Here is a 22,102-nt window from a genome sequence, read left to right on the forward strand (position 1 = left end):
TTGCAGGATTGAGACCTCAGTTCATATCCATTCATCGCTTTGTACAGAAAAAAATGCGTGTTTTTTTAACATGTATGGCATTATATGTAGAAGGTTGCATTTTACGTTGTCATGCGTTGTTCCCATTTTGTCTTACCTCATTAACATTCATATTTCATTCAAGTTCACCTCTTTCTCATCTTTGTTACCAGCTACTGTAAATGCTACTACTCCTACACCACCCATTGTCACCACTAACATGCCCGATACTAATAGAACCGATAAGCCAAACAATGGTAAGAAATCCTGTGTTACATTTTTCCTTGTACTGTGTCTAGAGCAAATGTATTGTATTTTAAGGTGTGTTTTTCATAGTTTCATAATGTTGAGGGTCATGCCTCAGTTCTGATCTCATTTACGCTGAAAAAAATCAGGAGTAACTTCACTGGACTAGCCCATGTGAGAATGGTATAAATGAGAACAGAATTAAACTCAGTGTATGTTTGTATCATGTTTGCCTAGTTCTTGTCTGAAAGGCATTCACTTTGTGTCACCAATTCCATTTACCCATGCAAAGAACCAGGGAAAGGATAAGTATTTTTTAGAAGAGATTGAGAAGGATCATGCTTTTGAAATGTTTTATCACTGCAGATTATTAGGCATCGTGTAGCTACCGCGTGTACAGCCAGGGCAGTAGTGCTTTGGGATTGTCTGTTCCCCACTGGTAACTTTCAGAAGCCAAGTGGCATCATTCCTATGGAGCAAAACCACTTCCACTGAGTCAACAGGAATCTTTCCACTGACTTCAAGAAGAGCTGGATCAGACTTTACTAGGGAAAATGTTGAGAGTATCAGATATAATTTACTTTTCATTTAGAAAGATTAAGGGAAAAAATAAGGCAGTAAGTGAGCCTATTATTAGCAGAGAAAAAAAGCAAGGATTTCTTTTAAGGTTTTCTCAAATTCTATGATATCACTGTCTCCCAGAGTCTGAGCATCATTTTGTGAGGAGCTACTAAATATTTATTATTGTGTTGAAGATAGTTGTTAAGCATTAATAATAATATGGAAACAATTAGTTTTCTGCTGTTTTCACTTGAGGCTCAAGTATCTTTTTAGGAAAGATTTATACAGAAGTATATTAGCATCCTTTTTTTTTTTTTAATGCCTCAGTTGATACTGTAGGTTTTAAAATTCTTGGAGTGCCTTTTCTCTTGGCAAATCATTTCTTGTATATTGGCAATCAGGCAATACAGTAGAGAATGTGAAAGAATGTATCTGAATTCATCCTGTTTGGATTTACTGAGCAGTACAAGTAAGAAAATACTGATGCTTCCTCCCAAACTGTGTGGAGGGGTTTCTGTTTCTGGAGCTGCTTGCTCCGTGCTCACCATGAAAAGTTCAGTAGACCCATCTGTGTTTTTCATAGCTAGAAAAGGAATTTAATGCCCTGTTAATGTTAGTAGGAGTAAAAACTGAAAGCAGAAAGACTAAGCAAAGTAGCCCAAATTCATTTACAGTAGAAGTAAGTGAAACTTTCACTGAGCTAACAGGCATGATCTTCCACAGACAGCAAGTTGATTTTTAGATCGAGAACAGACAGCCAAGAACAGAATTAGGTTGCATATATTTTCTTTAATTCATTAACTCTATGGCTTACTACACACAGAGCTGCAGGAACTCAGACTTCCTGCTACAGTTATCTTCAGAATGAAGAGAAATTCACCTGAATCCTCCCATTCACGACTGCAAGGGCAGCAAGAGTCTAAGATAGAAGGGGTCAAAACCATAGGAATTATCTCAACCCCAATTATTTGGCCAGTGAAACAAAGGCCTCTCCATTTCAGTAAAAACGCAGCAAATGAGAATCAAAACCCAGGGAGAAAAAACATGTACAGTGTGTTTCTTCTATCTGAGTCCACATCAGTTGCTTCTGAGGAGACTGGCAAGGGTACCTTGGAGGATTTCACAGAAAAAATGCATCTAGATAATACTGCGATGAATCGTTTACCCAGTACAAATATTATGAATGATTCTAGAAGTTTATTCCGTGACATATATGATGCAGCAGAAGTTGTTACAGATCGTTCTGAGAATGCAGCCGTTCCTCTTCTTCAAAATAGAAGTGCTGTTGCAGAGCTAGCATGGACTTCGGCATATGGATTAGATTATTCTGCATCTGAGTCAGCATTCCATTTTTCCATTAGCAGAATCACCACTGATGAACACAGAAAAGAAACCCTGGGGACTTCGTCCTCCAGCAGCGGCACATCCAGTGTCATGCACATAAATGGTATCTTTGAACCTGAGAGTTGGTGGAGTGAGACTGTATTTCACCATCATATCACCTCTGACATTCAAGAAGAAAGCCACCATTCTCTCCCTAGCTTACCTATGTCACCTACAGAGGATGAATCATCATTTCAAAAAAGTAGACTAGATTTTCTAGAATTTGCCTCTCAGAATGTTTATCTGGAAATAACAGAAGGCAATGCCAATAAGAAATCTTTTTCTGTGTTACCAGCAAACAGTGAATTTCAGTTCACAAAATCTAGGTACAATAAGGAACATCACTCAGGAGGTGTTACAGATTTAACCTCTGTGGAGACTGCATATGCAAACTCAACAATTGTTTTTGAAAATATAAAAAGAACATATACACAAATTATGCCTGACATCCAGCAAACAGATGACTATTTATTCCAAGGATACAGTAGAGAACCACCAACATTTTCATCACTCCTGGTAGGAACAAGCTGGGCAAGTTCAAAATTCGAGCATATTGTAACTACACTGCCTATTTATCAACAGCCGTTGAGTGACATACACTGGAAAAGTGACAGCATAATTATATCTAATAGTAATCACTGGCCCCATTATTTGAAACCTTCAGGATATGTTCATAAGAAACCAAGTGAGACCCTGGGAAATGGAGATCTGGGCAACAATTTAGATGCATTTCATAATGATCGTCAAAAGGAAGAGTCAGCTTTTTCCGCATTGGAATTAGAGAACACGAATAGAGTTGTCAAGTCCTGGGAATCAGATTACTTGGATTTTCCAACAAACTATGTAGATATTTCCCCTTCTTTAACAGCAAGTTTCTGGACTGTTTCACATCATTTGAAAGAAGTGTCTGAAGTGTTTTCTGGGGAGCAAGCAGAAAATTGGCGATTCTCATTTAATAAACTGCTTTCTTCCCCAACAGAGAAGCTGCCATCCATTAGTTCACTTACTAAAGTTGATAGTATATCTGAGCAAACTCCTACTGTTAGTGTATTAGGTCACAGAGTTGAAGAAATGGACTTGTCTAGCCCTCCTTCAACTTTGGAAAGACAAATCTTTAGTTTATTTGTTTCAGGCCTTTCAGTGAGGATTTCAGAAAGTAGTGACAAGGCAATATCACAGTTGCAGTCAGCAGTGAACAGTTCTACTAGCCTAACCATGGCTTCCAATGATGAATTTTATTTAGAATTTCCTTTGCCTTCTCTGGAAGCACCTTTAAGTCAACATTCGGTACACGTGCAGATAAGCCACTTTGATATGGCACTTGCAAATTCCACAGAAAAATTAATAACCTTTGGTAGTTTACACATGGAAACAGGAGCTGATATATTAAGTGACCTAACCAGCATGACCTTCTTAAACAATAGGCATGAGCTTGCTTCAGTCCTTCCAACACATTCAGGAACCCAGCCTTCATGTTCAAGAGATAGCCAAACTGCTTGCTTGATCAATACATCAGTTAAGATTTTGGTAAACAGTACAAGAATATATGAGTCACTGGAGTCACAACGTGTTTCAGAGAATAATGCTATAACAAGTACTACTGATAATGCAAAAAGTACAGTTCAAATGGCTGCAGATGCTTTGTTAAGGAACAACAGCCCAGTGAGTTCTGACTCACTCACAATGACATTGTCTTTGGAAATCAGACACCCTCTTCATTCAGACTCAAAACTCGGAGTCAGTGTACCTCCTAACAGCTACTCAACACCTCCACTCCCAGAAAGTCTTCCGAATCATCTTGATCCAGTTTCTCCGAGCCTGATCCCTCTGTGGAATGTAGCAGAGCTAAATTTACTAACAACAGCAACACTGAGAAGTCATCTGACTGTTTTAGAACAACACTCCATTGAAAATCTTGAGGACGTTCTGAAATACTCTCTACAGGTTGTAGAACAAGAAGTGATCATCGGTGGTGATGAAATAAGGATTTCTGCTATTCTCACATCAACTAACAAATCAGGTCTTTCAGAAAGGGATTCAGAGTGGCAGGTGGATGGATACTTTAGCAAGCATAGTGAAGGAGTGTCTTCTGTGAATCTTGTGAGTATGCATTCCTTGGATTTACAAGTGCAGACAATATCCCTCTCTTTTGAGGATACTGATTTTGGAAGCTTTGCCAATCTCTCTTCTATTTTGGAATCATCAAGAACAGCGAAAATGGATAATGCAGTACCTTTGTCATCTTCATACAGTGGATTTATTCAGAACAAAGAGACCAGCTTGAGCCACACTCTGCTGACAACGGGAGGAGCACTCCATCACTCTTTCATGCAGTCCCAAATGTCAGTTTCTCCTGTAACGTACCATCAGTCATCAGTTTCAGCACATATTCATTCCTTGGCCAACTTATCATCTGGAACAAGCCAAAATACCACCCCTTATCCACCACTGAATCAACTTACTAGCTCTCCCCCAGTCCTCTTATCTTGTTTATGTTACTCCTTCACTGACTTGGGCTGCCTGTGTCGTCCTGAGGTCAACTACAGTATGTCAAGCCATCAAGTTAGATGTAGAAAAAAACATATCATCTTCTCTATTAGATATTCAGTTGGTAGACTGAACATAGAAATAGCTGAATTTCTTAGATATAGTTCCATTTAGCATATGAAAAGATTTTAGAATAGTGATTTAATTACAGTAGAAGGGAACTTGTAACATCTTAGTGATAGCAAATGTCATTAACATATGATTTCTAATTTTTATGTATTTCTCTAACTGAGACAGCTCTCATGAGACTGTGAGGATGATGTATTGGGTCACTCAGTATATTATGTTTTTTATATCATTTTATTATTTTAAATTGTAAGGGATGTTTCTCATTGACAGTATTCCTATATTTTTGAATATTTAACTTTCAAAAAACAAAGGCCCGATGGAAACCTTGTAAAGAGACTTTTGAAAAATTTGCCTGAAAAAACAATCCTGGTATTTCATTGATCATTATATTTTTGTAGTTGGGGTGGGTGAGGGGAGAATTGTTTTTCCATGTTCCTTTTTCCTCTTTTTTCAAATTATCTTTGGCTACTTTTCATTAAATTTCTGCCCAAAGGAATATTTTTTTCATTCAGCGTTTGGAAGTGGGATTTCCACTGCTTGATTTGGAGAGTGAGAAATCATTTTTAGTTGTTAACTATCTGCCGCTGCAGTCTCCTGAGAGCGTTTAAAATGGTAGATTAGTTCTTTGTTCTTGTTCTTTGTTCACCTCATTAAAACATGCTTTGGGTCACCATCTGGTGGAGATCTTGAAGCTATTGACTCTAGTTTGTAGATGCTAAGTTTGATTTTAAAAATACTTTGCATATTCCTATATTAAGGTAATTTTGCCCATATACATAATTATATAAATGAGACTGTATAATTATATATATGATTACATATGAATGCATGAGAATATATATTATGCACACTTTCTGTATATGTGTATCCATATAGTACATAAGATGCACATTATACACATAAAATCAAATCTAATATATGTATATACAGAAAAATATGCATATATACAAGATCCAAGTCTTATGGCAAATGTTTTCAGCTTGACCAAATTCCAGTTTTCTCTTTCTAAAGTCTAGACTTAATTTCTTCACTTTTTATTTGAAGCTGTCACAGCAATAATAACAAACAAAACGACAAAACTGCACACCAAATTTGTGTATTTGCTGATTTAAGGGAGGAACAAAGCCAATTAATTAAAAAGCAAGCAAGTTCATACTACTTATATAATAAAGAGGGTAACTGGTAAACCATCTTCCTTCAAGAAAATGACTCATTCCTCTTTAATCCCAAAGGAGTTTTCATACTAATCTTAATGAGAATATGATCAAATCCATAATGAAGAGAAAGAACAATACTCAAACCAGCTCTTGAGTAAGATAGTAACAAATGCGCACAATTAAATGGGAAAATACTAAGACTCAAAATTTTTGTTAGGTTATTTTATTTTTAAGCTCTTGTAAAATGATCTCCAGTAGTATCTATGAAGTTGTAAAATGATGACATTTGCTCCACCTGTATAAAACTAGAATAAAAGGTCTTTTTTTGATTTAGACTTGGAAAGATAGAGCACTTTCTAATTATGAGACAGAACGATTTTTCCGTATAATTTTCTTCATGTCCTGCTCTGTCCTATGAAGTGCCTCTGCCACATTTACAAAAGATTTATATAAACACATGTATCTGTGATCAAGACCCACAGCCTCATTTGCTAGCAGTCCCCAGCCAAACAACGCCATATGTGGGCATACATTGGACTACATTGATACAGAAGTTCTTAAACCTTCCTCACATCCAGGGATATTTTATCTCACAAGAGCAGATAGAATTTTGTAGTTGCTGAATGAAAATTTTTTGCCTTGTGAAAAGAAACCTTTTTTAACATAAAGCTCAGCTATGAGATAACTTGATTTTACTTATTACATGTGAAATCTCATAAATGACAAAAATGCTGTCTACCAAATCATGAGCTTCAAGAGAATTTATATTTACCTGGTGTTATTTCAAAACAATTTTATTGAATATAAAATTGCTCCAAGCCAAGTGTTAAGCATTTTGTGATTGAAGATGGTTTGTTCAGCTGCCAGTTTTGTAAAACTAACATACTGTTCTCCTGTCTGGCCGTCACCAGAACTGAGAAAAAAGATTGTGCTGCCAAAATGATAACTGGACAGCCCTGCTCCCTTCTGATTCTGTCCTCAGGTATCTTGTAACTTTCAACTGAGAAGCCATGTTTGCTCTCATAGAGTTTCCAGTTTTGAGAAATTTCCAAAGAACCTGCAGTGATCTCTGGATTATAAGAATATGACTGAGAGCAGAATGTATCTGTGTTGCAGAGTTCAGTAATTATAATTGTTGTTTAAATTCGTGAGATTTTCATGATCTTACTTTTACACACTGCATAAAAGGCATATGCAAAATAGTATTTATACATGATATTTGTGAGTTTCTGTGTCAAATATCAAGTGTCTGTGAAAAAAATGGAGAGGGAAATGATATTTGTGAGTTTCTGTGTCAAATTTCAAGTGTCTGTGAAAAAAATGGAGAGGGAAGGAATTCTTGTCTAGTTTGGTAGGACTAGTGAGAATGGGCCCAAGCCTGGAGTGCTTGTACGCTCCAAACTTATATGAAATCAACAAGAGCTTGAAGCGTCCCTGTCTCTGGGGTTCAGTCAAGTGTTTATATTCATCGTGAAACTAAAGTCTCACATTATTAAACTGGTAGATTTGCTCAAAGTTTCTAACTTCATAATCTTGTTTTTAATGGACAGGTGGGCTATTCTACAGGATATCTATAACTGTCTTTAGTTTAAACCCCAACTCAGCATCGAAAGTACACGATGTGGTTGCAGAATGGGTAAGTTAAGTTTTCTTTTATGTCTGAATACATATAGAAATATGACCCGTTGATGTTATCAATCTGAAAAGAAAAAAAAGAGAGAGAGAAAATACCAAATAAACTCTTAGCTTTAATATATGCTCTCTGAAACCTAATCTTTCTCTGTATTATTTGTTTGCACAGTACCTGATTCAAGCCTGTTTTGGGCTTTTAGGCACTATGGATAAAATTTTGAAATGTCTCCCCTGTACCAGTCAGCTGCTTAAAAAATGTCGATATTAGCTGAGATTTTGCAAAGTGTGTAGAAATCAGAATCATCCATTGAAAGAGGCAGGTGTCTTAAGTTCCTTGGTCACTATACAGAATGGAATTTTCAACTATTAATGTGATTTTGAATTTATATTATGACCAGCAGAGATAATAATAAGCAATCAGTGTTAATTCGTGTGAGACAATGCACCTTTCCAGTTTAGCCTAATAATCTTTACTTTAGAAGTCCTTTACCCTAGGTTAGTTGTTGGGGCTTCTAGCAGCTCTACCTTTTCAACACATCTTAGCGGGCATAAGGCTTCTTCCTGGGTCCCCTAGATGGAGGATTATTGAAGTTCCCTACCTTGGAAAGTTTTGCCTGTCTGAATACAAATACAGTTCATATGCTGGCACTCACACATTCTCTAAGTAGTCCTTGTATCAACTACTCACATGAAATTGTGATAAAGATGTTGCATTTATTGTTTGTTCTTCTTTTAATAAACCTGGAGGCTTGCAGAAGCCAAGGAAGAGAAAGTGTCTACAGTGATCTACAAACCAGAAATGCAGTCATCCACCTTTGCTAAGATTGTCCTCTTAGCAAGCAGTACTTAAGCAAAGTACTTACATGCTTGAGTCAAAGACTCTAGAAAGGTGTCACCTGGCCACTGGCTGAGTATGCAAAAGAGGATGGGCTGCAAAAACAGATTTGCAACATGAGGAGGTGAAGACGGTGGAATAATATCAAAGTCTTTAGTACCCCTGCCCTCCTACCCTTCACCAAATCATTGTCAAGATGCTGTTAAAATGAAAAGAACTTCAGCTGTCATGTTTCATTGACCCAGGGAAGCTTCAAATTTTTAATTAATAGCTACCATTTAATGTTGACACTTATTATTTTTAAAAAAATTTCTACTTTAAAGCTAAAGCACACAGTAAATATGAATTATCTTAAAAATATGAAGTCATCACATTACAGTTATAAAAGCAGAGAAGCAGGCAAAACAGCAAGTTGTTTATGAACCGTTTTAGAATTTCACCCAGGATATTCAAATTCTAGCCGCCTTGACCATAGACTCTTTCATGCTGGGAAGATTTAGACCTGTGAGGGAATTAAGATTACTATTTCACTGACTTTTTAATTGATAGTAAGGTTCCTGTAGTTTTTCATTTTACCTTCATTAGGTTTTGGTAATACAGTATCCTGAGGTGACAGTTGCATGCAACATACAGATATTTTATTGTCTCTGATCTCATTTATGAGGCAAAGCCATATAGAAATATGCAGTACCTGGGACGCTGGCATCAGCACACTTACATAAAATTTTACGTCGTAAATGAGGCACGGGAATGGTTTATAGATGTCACTGGCACATGGAAAGCCACAGTGTCCATCCCAGCAGTGCAGGCACTGTCTCAAATCTCAGGCCTCTTTTAAGAATACCTGTTTTATCTTCTCTGCATCCTCACTCTCCTAGACAACAGAGAGCCCTTCATGCTAGTTTTCCCCATTGGAGAGAATCCCTTATAGTAATGTGTAGGTGGACGTACTGGCTGACCTTGTCTAGTCTGCTCAGCCAAATAAGCAATCAATCTCTGACTTCCTACGTGAACTAAATTTTCTAGGTGGGGAGAGTCAGCTTAGAAACATACACATCACCTTTGCAGATATTAATAGCTTGCCCTTGTACCCCCTATAATCAGTGGTAAGGATCCCATTGTCTCTAAAGGGGAAAATTAAGCACTCGGTGCCCGCTCAGAAATGAATAAAATGCATGTCTAAAACAGGGATCATCATAAGACTGTAGACTTTAGGTGAAAAACAACCCTGTATTTTTGTTAGTAAATCTTTCCTAATCCAAGTTTTTCTAAGAATTTAAGACGGTGAGGAGAGGGAGAGAAGAAAGTTTAGCTTCCTGTTCTCTCACCCACTCACTCTGTCGTTACCTTGTAAAGGTTCCTTTCTGTCTGTGAAAAGCCCCACTCTTCACCAGCAATTGTACATCTGTTTGATAAAAGAGTAACCTCATTCATATGGGAGGGTGTTCTTTTCGCTTTGAAAATGGAAGGGAATTTCTCAAGAGGAAGAGAAGTGAAATTCTGACTCTCTCTTAGACAACGGAGATCCCCTATTAACATCTTGTCGTTCTTATGAACAATGTCTTCCTGTTTTTCAGCTAAACCGAACGTTCCAGAATTGGAATTACACTGTGTATGTGGTCAATATCAGGTAAATGAAGAGGGAAGATGTTTAAGCTACATTCCTGTTGTGAATTACCCCACCCTACTTAATATTTATTTCCTACCTTTATAGCATCCAACCTGGCCCCATAAAAGAGGGAGTAAGAGATAAAAGAAGCATTGACAGTCAAAGGTAATATCTTTAAAGAATTTTTATTGATAGAGGCAACACCTGCTATTACAAGATATGGCTTTATTGCATAATCCTGGGCATATCTTGCCAGTCTGTAAATATATGACTGCTGGGGAACTGAGTGCTCTGGATGGGCTCAGAAGCCTCCTACTGGTTGTGATGTTCATTTTCGTTTAAACTTACTGCACTTCTTTAAATGTTAATAGATGATCTGCTGCAAAACTAATAGAATATTAGTTATGTATGTATGTGGTACGGCACACTCAGCTTTTTTCAGCAACAAGCACTGGTACACTGGTGTCTTTCTACTGTGACTATATTTATTCTCTTGAACCGGAGTCTTTTGAGTTAACAGACATCTTACTAGATGCAAAAAACTGAAGAACCATGCTGGAATTGAAAGCCAAGCTGGTGTGAGTTAAGCTATTTACCATATGCCCTCATTTCCTGACTTCTGCTGGGTTCAGAGGCATTAGCACTGGGACAGCCTTAAAGGCAGCCAAAGAAAGTTAAATGTGTCACACCCCCTGAAAACTGGGCCTCGGGGGATTTCTTTGAAAGCAGCAGCCCGATTTCTGAGGGACAGCTGGGAAGGGAGTGAGTCTTAGGACGAAATTAAGGAGAGGCGACCAAAACGTAATTAGTCCTGGAAGGAGGGAGAACAACTGGGTATGGGATGCCTCTCTTTGCAGTGTAGGCATAAGTACTGTAGGCAAGGACTTTAACTGTCGATAACTGCTGTGACAACAGCTGAGATTTTTAAGTGGAGAGGTAGCCCAGTATTCCCAATTTACCGTCAGAAAGTAGCTGCTGATGCTTCCAGATTTCTACAGAGTTTACCAACACATGAAAAGAGTTGTAAAAGTACATCTCCTTCCTGCATACCCATAGCAGAAAGACAGCTTTTGTTGGCAAAAACATGTAACTGGTATAGCTTAAACCCAGCCCCTGAATGGGCTATTTTGCTGCTTGAGCTACATTTACAGTAGGATTTTTGCCAGTGTAGTGATGTGGGTGTGATTTTTTTTTCACACTTCCAAATGACGTGGCTATGCCAGCAAAACCTTTTAAGAGCAGACCATGCCTCAGGTCTTAGTAGCAACCCAAGACTGCTAGGGAACATGAAGCTTTTCCTATCCTTACTGGTGCCTCTTTTACCAGACTAGCTTCCCAGCTTATCAGAAGCTGTTCTCCCCCAGGCTACACACCCGATGTCTTGACACCCTCCTGTCGTCCTACCTGCTGGACTTTGTTTCTTATTCCCTATCTATCTATAAGAGAAAAGGAGGTGAAGGGGGAGAAATGATTCTAGCCCATTAAAATACACAAAGTCTGTCAGTTCTCTGTCAGACAAGTGTTAAGCTCTGTGGCAGCAAAGCACTTAAGCACGGGCTTAAGTTTCATCATGTGAATAGTCTCTTTCTGGGAGTGTTCACATACTAGTTACATATTGCTTAAGTGCTGTAACCTCAGTTTTATGCCAGAGAGCCTTGTGAGAATTGAAAGATTTGCCTGAAGAGTCAATCCCCCACTCAGAAATACACTTTCAGGAGCAAGCACATAGGCAGTTCTGATATTGTCCTCTCTCTTATTCTTATTTCCTTTCCTTCTGGTCCATGATGTTTACTGTATTTTCTATAAGGCACTAGCATAGTTGCCATACAGTAAAACTAGCACTGAATTATTTCTGATAATGTGTCATGGGTATGCGGAAGTAATCCCATTCCTATTTATTTTGCTTATTTTAGAGGCAATGTAATTATATGTTGTTGATATATCATACAGTTTTTCAAGGAAGGTGTGGTCTAAAGAGAAACTGAAATACCAGCCTTGTCATGTGCTCTAGTGCATTTCTAGAAATTATTTATATGAATATTTTCCCAAAGATGAAAAGAGGTAAATGAAGGGATAGTCAAGAATTAGGGATAATTCTAAATTAGGGATAGTCAAGAATAAAGCTCCTCTCATAGTTTTAGACATTCCACTATTTCCCTTAGTTTTGAAGTACTTTTTATTCTGCTTTCCTTCATGTTCACCTAAACTGAATTTCACGCCACAATTAAAACTTCAGACCTAACCCATAAGCATCATTGCCTTAACTTTATCTTCTACATAAATGATCATATTAACTCTTCATCTAACTCATTAAACCTTATCTCTTGTCTTCTCTGATTTTTGCACTGGATCATAGTCTTCATGTTTCTCAGACACTGCCAAAATTCTTTAATTTACTCCCTGACACGTTTTTCCTCTCCTTGCATTAATTCAAATTCTTATCATTCAGATCTATTTTATTTTCCTTATCTTTTGCACTACTATTTCATACAGCAGTTTAAAAAAAAAAAGTCTTTTCCACCCTTCTTTGATACACTGTTATCTTATCAAGAAACTTCTATTACTGGGCCCCCCACCCAGTCTTCTTGCAAGAGAAAGAGGAAGAACCAGTAGAGAGAGAATGATTCAGAGAAGAAACAGGAGCTGGAAGTGGGAGGTAGGAAGCTGACCTTTTTTGGCTTGTTAAAAATAGGTGTTTTCCAGAAACATATTTTAAACTGCACTCCATTCTGCAGAAGAGCAAAACAAAACAAAACTGTGGAAGTGGATTATTCGTTCATTGCTGAGTTCTATGAGGTGCAACAATTCAAAGGACAGAGTGCTTATTATGCATTAATTGTATGTGGCAACGAGAGACACACACAGAGCCAAGTCCAAAAGCATATATTATTATCAGCACCTTGAACACTGTAATGATCTCTGGATGACAGCAGTGAAACAAGATAGTACTGTGGTAGATTCAAGATAGTACTGTGGTAGATTAACTATATTAATAGACAGAATTTTATCACAGCTATTTTTTAGTTTGTGTCTACATTCAGTTTTCTCCTCCAGTCCTACTGTATCTGTCTCTTGATCAGAGGGCAGCTGTTCCAAATAAAATAGGAAGGAGCTCTGAATGGGGTGTGAACATAACTGTTTGTTTTTCTGCCATTATTTCGCCCAAAGCTTTGAAACTTAAGCCCATTTGCGTTCTTTATATGGATAAATTAAACACACCTGGGTTTTTTCATTTAAGTCTTGCCTTTTATGGCACTACAGGATTGTCACACCTTTCTGTGACTGCTGCTTTTCTCATATGGGTCCTACTGAAGCTAGGTGTTGTCATACAACTAATGCTGGGCTGCCTCAGAAAGGGATTTGGCTTTTACTAAGGAACTCAGTGCCCCTGCTCCCCCCCCCCCTTTTTTTTCCTTCACTTTGCGAGCAGTTGTGAGAACCCAAGCCCCAGGTTCATTTATAACCTTTTGCCACCTAGCAGCCAAATGTGATTATGGTTGCTGCAGCTTCAACTACCTGATTGTCATAATTCTGGCCTATTTCTTGTGTTTAATTGCTTCTGGGAAGCAACGTTAATGTCGCTACTGTTAAACAACTCATCCAAATTAAAAAGTATAGCGTGAGCAATCTGTTAAGACCACTAAGTTTAAACAGAAATCTCTTCTCTTAGAGATGAAAATAAAGAACTAAGCAGGAAAGCACAGATGCCCATGCCTAATCCTGCTTTTTTTTTGAAGTCCAAGGGAGTTTTGCCATCAATTTCAGTAAAGCAGATTCAGGCTCCTGCATGCTGTGTTCTTAGGTGCATGTTGCTTAATGGAAAGTTTAATGCACTTGGATAAAACTTCAGCTAATTAGATTGTGTAATGGTTTTAGACATGAGTTAGCAACATCAGAGCAACATAATTTTTCTTTTATAGTCCTAAGTATCAGTAGTTACTAAACTGAGTTAAATGAAATGGGCAAAGTAGTAGACTTTTGCATTCTTGTAGACTACTTCAAGTGTATTCATTGTGAAATAATAATATATTCTTATTATAAATGAATACATCTGTGATGTGTTACTTGGTTTCTGCTGGTGAGGTTTTAGGAACCTGGTCCCCCTCTACTTCCTCTGACTTCAACTTCAGTATTGAGCACAGTAAAGGACAGCTTTGACCAGTGCTGAGAAATACTTTCAAACGCCATCCTGTATGTATTATGTGTAATATTTATGCTTGGAACTTGGGCAAACAGAGAGCCTAAGAGAGATCCTCAGGTTTCTCCTCAGTGCTCTGCTGGCACCTTCTATCCATGAGCTGTAAAGAAAGCCTTCATCACAGTAATCGGAATTCGAGAATTCCTCCTGAATTACTGAAGAATGATTCTCCTGCTGAAGCTATCTAGTCTTGAGCCAGCTTCCACTGACTTCTTTTGAATCTTTCCACTGACTTTAATTGGATTTGATACAGGCTTGACATCGTCAGATGCCATTTTTAGCAAAGTGATGGATTGCTTTTTTCAGGGAGGAAGGGGACTTTCTCTGTAGTTTTGTAACACAGTTCTAGTGCAACCAAAAGCTCATTTCACCTAAGATCAGCTGCTGAAACATTGGGTATTCCAGCCCTTTTTCTTTTGCCTTTCTACTACATTCCCTTTCCGGGCCCTACTAAAGAATACCAATATATTTATAACAAATTGTTGCATTTTAATAAATGCTTTCTGAAAAGCTGCTGCTATTTGTATTCCTGCACCGGTTCTGCAAGGCAGAACAAGGCCCAGAGAAGCAAACACAGGAGCAGAGAAATCATCATCCTAGATTGCAGCAGTATTCTGATACAGTGGCCATTCACTAGAGAGGAAGGTCTAGAATGCTTTTATTCTTAATAGTACAAAAAGTTGCTGCAATTTTTAGTTTACGTCATGAAGTCTCAGATTTTATATCCTTTTTATAATATCAACTTCTACTGAGAGAGGAACCTCTCCATACTTTGCATTTCTTTGAATATGTCTATTATACCCAGTCTTATTTTTCTGCTCTCTATTCTGACCATTGTTAACGTTATCATAGTCGAAGTCACCTTAAAAAAAGTTTCTCCACACCTCTGATATTTCTGTGGAGTGCTTTAAACTTCCCTATATTTCTGCTGTAGTTTTGGATGATAGCGTGACAGAATTGAGTACAGTATTCCTGGGAAAAGTGCTTTTGCAGATGCCATTGCAGATTTAAGTAATTCTTAGATTTCGTTAGCAGACCTTTTGCATTTCTTTCTCTCTCACTTTGCGTATTTTCTAACATTTTGTTTACAATTTGGCATACATCTTCACTGAGTAGCTTACATTATGGTCAGCTGTTCTTTTGGCAGTCCTGTTAATGTGCAGAACTCCGCAGTGTTTACAAGTAATTGAGTATGTGGGCCTGCCTGTGCTGCCAACCTGAAAGTGTATACACCAATCACTGCTTATCTTCAAAGCCAACACAGCAGCAAGAGTTGTAAAGAATTTAACACTAACACACAAAATAAGGTTTTAAACGTATGCCTGGGTAGTTAGGAACCAAAGTTGCCGTGACTTTCAGTTGAAATTTAGATTCATTGCGTACTTAAGTGCTTTAAAAATCATTCTCGTTATACTTCTACATCAATTAACACCAACAAGGAAACAAATTAGTAGTGATTAGTTGATGACCACAATAATTCAGTATCAGTTCAACCCATCTAGTACAATTAAAGAGAGAGGAGAAATATCCATTAATAATTTTCAGCCACATGTCTTGGGGTTTGTGCTACATGCTTCATATGGTTCGTTTTTAGTCATTGCTTCAGGATCCTCGCGCAGTGTTGCTGTTAGACCACAGCCCGTGTGTAGGCACACTGTCCTGGAATAGCTCCTGAGTCACCCTGCCGGAGCAGAATGCGCCCTTTGTGATACAAGTAAGGGCAGCCGAGACGCCCCCACCTTCTTTTATGCCTCTGATTAGGATGCAGCTTTGCTACACTGCTCTCTGAACCCGCTTAGCTCCACTGACTAGGACAAAGTGAGACAGACGGTGATCTTCCCCTTCTTTCCTACTTGCTTCGGCTCTGCCCGTTTCTGTCAAGGAGAAGAGGGGCATAAATACTTGCCTTCACTTTCTATACCTTCACCAAGTCTATTCTCTTATATTGATGGCAAAAGCAGTAGTACAAGTAGCTGTAGATGATACCATCTGTCATTAGCTTTAATTGATTACTCCTGCAAGAGTTTATCTGCTTCTATATGGTGCACAATAAAAGATGTAAGGTTCGGTGCAGTAAATCCTACGACGACCAACACAGCATATCAGTAGTGTCATTTATGTGAGCGCAGGCCTACTGTTTCACAAATTGAGAATTTCATGCTTCAGCGTTGAAATGTTTTTTTTCTGGGATCTGAGCGTGACAAAGATGGAAGGAAACACTCAGCTTCAATTTGCGTCAACTGTCAAGTTAAAAGTCACTTTATTGTTTACCGCAGGATGCTAGCGTAAGTCATTCTGAAAAGTTTATACTAATTGTGATTTTCATCATAATGTGCAACAGGTTCTCATTACACAACATACATAATATGTGCTCAAAGAGTTTCTCAGAAAACAGATAATATAATGGTTTAACAGGTGGTTTTAGCAGTGATTCATAATTGGTACTTTTCCCTATAATTCGTTCAAGATAGCTGTAACCAGTTCTACCTCATCTACCATTGTCCCTTCCGTTCTGTTGCACAGTTATGGGTACTAAGTATCGTTTTGCTTAGTTGGGAATACTTCAATAAGTAGCGTAGTATTATTCAGCAACCGTTCCCTTATGACTTCTGCTTTGCAGCCAAAGTGCTGAGGTAGGGAGTGGCACCAGTATATTAAGTTTTCCTCTTCTAAAGTAAAGGGAATAGATGAATGAAGCCAGAATCTTTTAGGAAAGATGGTTGAATGCCAGGAGACTCTGGGGCTGAAGTACTGGAGGGCTGAAGGAATTGGCAATCTCATAGGCAATTTTCATGCTTCTGCTAAAAATAAAAGCCTTAATAAATTTTTTGCCTCATAATATATCCGAGGCATACACCAAAAGCCTGTTAATGTACATCCACCCTGCTGAGGTTACTGCCATGTATTAAACATTCCATGGAGACCAAAGGAATGTTAGGGGAAACTTAGTGTATCGGAGAGCAGAGCAGGAGCGATCTTGCCAGGGGTATTTGGAATTCCTCTGCTGAAATAGATCCACTGGAAAAAACCCAGGCCAAGCCAGCAGGTAACTTGTAGCCACATTTTTATCTTCTTCAGCAATATGTTAAAAATAAAACAGGAGATATTGGAAGGAAAAAGGAAAAGGTATTGATGTTCAAAAAAAAAGAAACCCCAGTGACTGCATACATTTCTTTACTTATGAGTCACATCGCGACAGTGAGATGTAAGGAGTATTTAGTTTACATTCTTGGATTTTTTATGAGGTTTGGGCTTTGTGTGCTTTTTTTTGGCCTAAGCTGAAAGGTTGTTTTCTGATGTTTTCTCTTTTAATGCTATTTCGTTAGTGAGAATACTTCAGATGTATTGTTTGGAGATACTCACTTTTCAAACTGATGTCTGTCACAAAGAGGGTTAAAACTGCCATCTGTCAGCAACATCTGTACAATAAGCTGTAGTTTTGTACTGTACCAGACTAGGCATCTCTGAAAAGCCCAGCTCTGAGCTGTCATCATGGAGATGGCTTTCTGGAAGATTTTTGGAAATGAAGCCCTGGTTTATCTAGGAAATGGAACCTCAAAACCCTACCAGCCCTCTCTAATACAGTGCTCCTACAGATTTTTTCTTCCGCTCTTCTTCAGGTAGGCAGCAAGACCCTTTAGCTCACTCCTGCCCGCTCCCACTGGGGACTCCGGGTGAAAGTGGCTTTGTTCAGTGCGTTCCCTCAGCGTATGTATGCTGGCAGTGCCACCGTTTCGCAGGCTGCCAGGAGCTGCTCACGCACCAGGAAGAGCTGTCTTTATTCAGACTGCTGGGTATCCAAGGGCAATGCTAAGATGAAGGCAGCTCAATGTAGGCTTGCTTTTTTCTTTTTTCCACATTTTGGCTTCCATGGAGATCCAATGTTCCATGCTTCAGTGGCGTCACCTCCTACTAGTAAGAGCCAAGCAATGCTCCTGGGTACTGACATATTCTCTTCTCCAACATGTGTTTTCTGTGTCCCAGGAGGAAATCTTTGAGCCTTCCACTCTGGCCTTCTTTCCTGTGTCCTGCTAGAACTGCTTTTCTGTTCATTATTTCCTTCCAGAAAAGCTATGTTTTAGGAGAAGGGTGGGGACTGTTTTATTTCTCTCACAGGAAAGAGACTTGGGCACTTTGTACTACTCTTATGCCCAAGAAAGTAGCAGTAAGCTACAGCGCAAAACAGCTATTACTGCTAAAATTTGTATTACTCATCCGAGCAGCCAGACTTTCCTAATTAGGATTAAAACTTTCAGAAGTGTGTCAGAGCAGTTTACACTTCATCAAACTTTAGACATCTAAATGTTAGGCATCTGTTCTTAGCCAATCTTCTAGTCCTCCTCTGTAGTCAGTGGATAGATAGACCCTCCAAAGGATAATTTGTCCCATCCTGATAAGTTTTGTGAAGTAGGACGAATCAGCTTTTAAGTTCCTAGGCCATTAGGGACCAGATTTTTAAATATAATTAGGACCCAGTTAGAACTGGGCGTTACACACTGCAGAGACTATTTTTTGCTGTCATCTTTAATGTCTTTTAAAATATAAAATCTAAATCTTTTGAAAACGTTTCTTAGCTCTTTTGATGAGCTACCTCTGGAGTGGTAACTAGGGGATGAAATTTCCCAACAGTACTTTCCTATCAGGGCCCTGGATATACAAGAATAACAATTTACAGGTAAGGAACAACATTATCTTGGTGACACTGTTCCACCCTGGGAAAACCAGGGTTTGTCAGATATTTTTATTTCCACACATTTGGACTCTGCTGTTCTGACTGAAACACTCGGATAATTTTCCTTGCAGTTTTGGGGTTTTGGCTCTTCTTGTTTATAATTCTACTAACAACATCAATTTAGAAGAGCAAGACATCCGCCAGAAGCTCATAAATAATAATGAGACCATAACAGGTGGATTTAGGCTTCATACTGTGGATGTTGATCCCGTGGGTAAGTAATTTTTGGCTTTGTTATCCTATAGATTTTGTTCGCTTGTCCTAAAATAAGCATCTTGTGTGTTAAAATAATAACGCATTTCCAAACAATGTGACTAATCCAGACGTTAAATTGTTATTTTAAGCCTTATTGTTCCATTGACCTCAGAGAACCATCCTCAAGATATCTCTTTTAAAACAAATGTAGTTGTCCAGATTGCTTCAGTCAGTGTTGTGCTGTATGGTTCAAAGAAGTTGGGATAGTTCTTTTGGGACAGATAGTCTGAGGATAAAGAAGCCTGATAACACTGCCAGAGCTGTCATGAGACATTTTGGACCTCCAAGGCACCTCGCCCACTCCTCAGCCCTGTTTGTTTGGGCTCCTGCCAACTGCTGCTCTTAATCAGTCTTCTTTCAGCTGTCGAATGTCCCCTATCCTTTCCCACTCAAGCCTCTCCCAGTCAGAGATTGCCCTTCCCTGGGAGGAGGAGGTTGATCCTGCAAGTGGATGCAGTGCAGGAACATTCCGTCCTTTTTCCTGAGCAGCAGCGGTATATTTTGCCCCCATTGTGCACCTCTCCTTTACCATACAGCTCTATAGATAGCATCCAAGCATTTCATTTGAAGAGAACAGTGTGCTGCACAGCGGTTGAAGAACTGAGAATGGGCAGATAAAGAAATTTAGCATTGACTCTGATATATTGCTATTTTTACAGAAAAATGTTCAGCTGAAGAAAATCCTCCAAACTATTTTTGGCCAGATACCAGACCCACTGTGACCAACTTCACATTTTGCCATGGGAGCTCAGTTCAGATTGCATCAAGAACCTGGTAAGTTTTCAAATACCCAAGAAGCTGAGAGCTGCCTGAAGGCTTTACAGCAGCTTTCTGGTTATATGGTTAAACTGCATCCACCGTAACAGATGCCGTTCGTATTATATTTAGGGAAGATGGGTTTTGTACTGTGATTCAAGAGCAGAAATAAAAAGCACAAAAGATTATGTGTATGCTGTAAAGTTATGTAGTTTACTAGTAATTAAAAAAAGCTGTTACTACTTCTGTAGGGTACATTGAGGCCCCAATTAATACATGGTCAAAGTGCCTATAAAAATAGCACCTTCTTACAGAACAAATCTGCTCTCTGCAAATCGTGATGTTTATGTAATTTCAAAGCCAAAGTTTCACATCTGCTGCTACTACCAAATCATAATAGGCACAAGAATGAGCTGGATTTTAGTTGGACTTGTATATGAAATTCTCAACAAAATTCTCTGACGGTGAGAAGTGCATTTGTTTAGTTGATAACCTCTCATCTAGTGAATGAAAAGTCAAAACAATCTTTTGAAACAAGCATTTTGGCTGTAGTCAGTCGTAACTGAAGGTAGGGATAATCTTATGCTTGAAGTTATGTGATTTTAAGGTTTAGGATAAATTTTCTTTAATATAGTCTTCCTTTGTGAACAACCACAAATGTTTTAAGCACTGTATCTCTACTTCCCATTTGTGAAAAGGGAATATTATTGCTTCCTGTGATATATTACTAAAACAATAAGGCTTTGATCTCCTCTGAATGTCTTGAACATGACTGTGATGCAATACTAATTAAACTGTTCAGTATTTAAGTTAATCACCATTAATTGTAATATAGTAGTCTTATCCACCCACATTGCACCTGGAACATGTTTGGAGAAGACCAGCTCTCTTACTTTCTGCAAACAATATGGCAACATGGATATGAATCAGCTTTGAGGTTCTGTGCCAAACAGGAAGACAACCAGCATTATATTTAACTAACTCACTTCCTCAGCCTGTTAATCTTGTACAAAAACTGTTACATTCTGACTGACCAACTTTTGTTGCAATGTCTGTAGTGCCAGGGTCAAATTGTTTTTATGTCAGAACCTTAGAGTCATTACAAATTAAGGCTCCTGGCCTCTGCTGCCCCAGGACTGCTTATCTTTGTTGCTCTTTTGTGGTCTACACAATGCCTTTGATTGTCCATGTGCAGTACTTCTCATCAAAAATGATTGTATTCTGCATTGTGCTATGCTTTCTCCATCCTCTGCCTCCATCGGCTTTTGCCAGTGCAAGGCGCAGGTGTGATGTGTTTTGTCTGAGGCGGGGGAAGGCTGTCCTAATGGACTCTGCTAGCCCTGTGCTTCCCAAATGAAAAGGTTGCTTTTTAACATGCTGTTATAATAAAGGTGCTGTGTTCATGACCTGGGAGTGCTGGTGGACAAGTTAAACATGAGCCAGCAGTGTGCCCTTGTGGCCAAGAAGGCCAATGGGATCCTGGGGTGCATGAGGCAGAGTGTTGCCAGCAGGTGGAGGGAGGTGATCCTGCCCCTCTCCTCAGCCCTGGTGAGGCCTCACCTGGAGTCCTGTGTCCAGTTCTGGGCTCCCCAGTCCAAGAGAGACATGGCACTCCTGGAGAGAGTCCAGCGGAGGGCTACCAAGATGATTAGAGGGCTGGAGAACCTCTCCTATGAAGAAAGACTGCAAGAGCTGGGCCTGTTCAGCCTGGAGAAGAGAAGATTGAGAGGGGATCTCATCAACGTGTACAAGTATCTGAAGGGAGAGTGTCAAGAGGATGAGGCCAGCCTCTTCTCCGTGGTGCCCAGCGACAGGACAAGAGGCAATGGGCAGAAACTGAACCACAGGAAGTTCCATCTGAACCTGAGGAAAAACTTCTTCACTGTGAGGGTGACAGATCATTGGAACAGGTTGCCCAGAGAGGTAGTGGAGTCTCCTTCGCTGGAGATATTCAAAACCCGTCTGGATGTGATCCTGGGCAATCTGCTCTAGAGGACCCTGCTTGAGCAGGGAGGTTGGCCTAGATGATCTCCAGAGGTCCCATCCAACCTAAACGATTCTGTGATTCTGTGATTCATCAAGTGAACAATAACTCAATTCTGTC

The 22,102-nt window shown here is 39.0% G+C and overlaps 1 protein-coding gene across 1 annotated transcript in view; it reads left to right on the forward strand.

The window, feature by feature from the left end:
• ADGRG6 (adhesion G protein-coupled receptor G6) overlaps nucleotides 1–22,102 on the forward strand; it is a 118,586-nt gene that overhangs the window by 58,388 nt on the left and 38,096 nt on the right. The window contains 6 exon segments of the mRNA XM_068938519.1: nucleotides 192–275; nucleotides 7,532–7,617; nucleotides 10,026–10,078; nucleotides 10,163–10,222; nucleotides 19,059–19,201; nucleotides 19,902–20,016. Coding sequence (XP_068794620.1) covers nucleotides 192–275; nucleotides 7,532–7,617; nucleotides 10,026–10,078; nucleotides 10,163–10,222; nucleotides 19,059–19,201; nucleotides 19,902–20,016 — 541 coding nt within the window.

This window comes from Struthio camelus, chromosome 3 (genome assembly GCF_040807025.1).
Source record: "Struthio camelus isolate bStrCam1 chromosome 3, bStrCam1.hap1, whole genome shotgun sequence".
Classification (NCBI taxonomy): domain Eukaryota; kingdom Metazoa; phylum Chordata; class Aves; order Struthioniformes; family Struthionidae; genus Struthio; species Struthio camelus.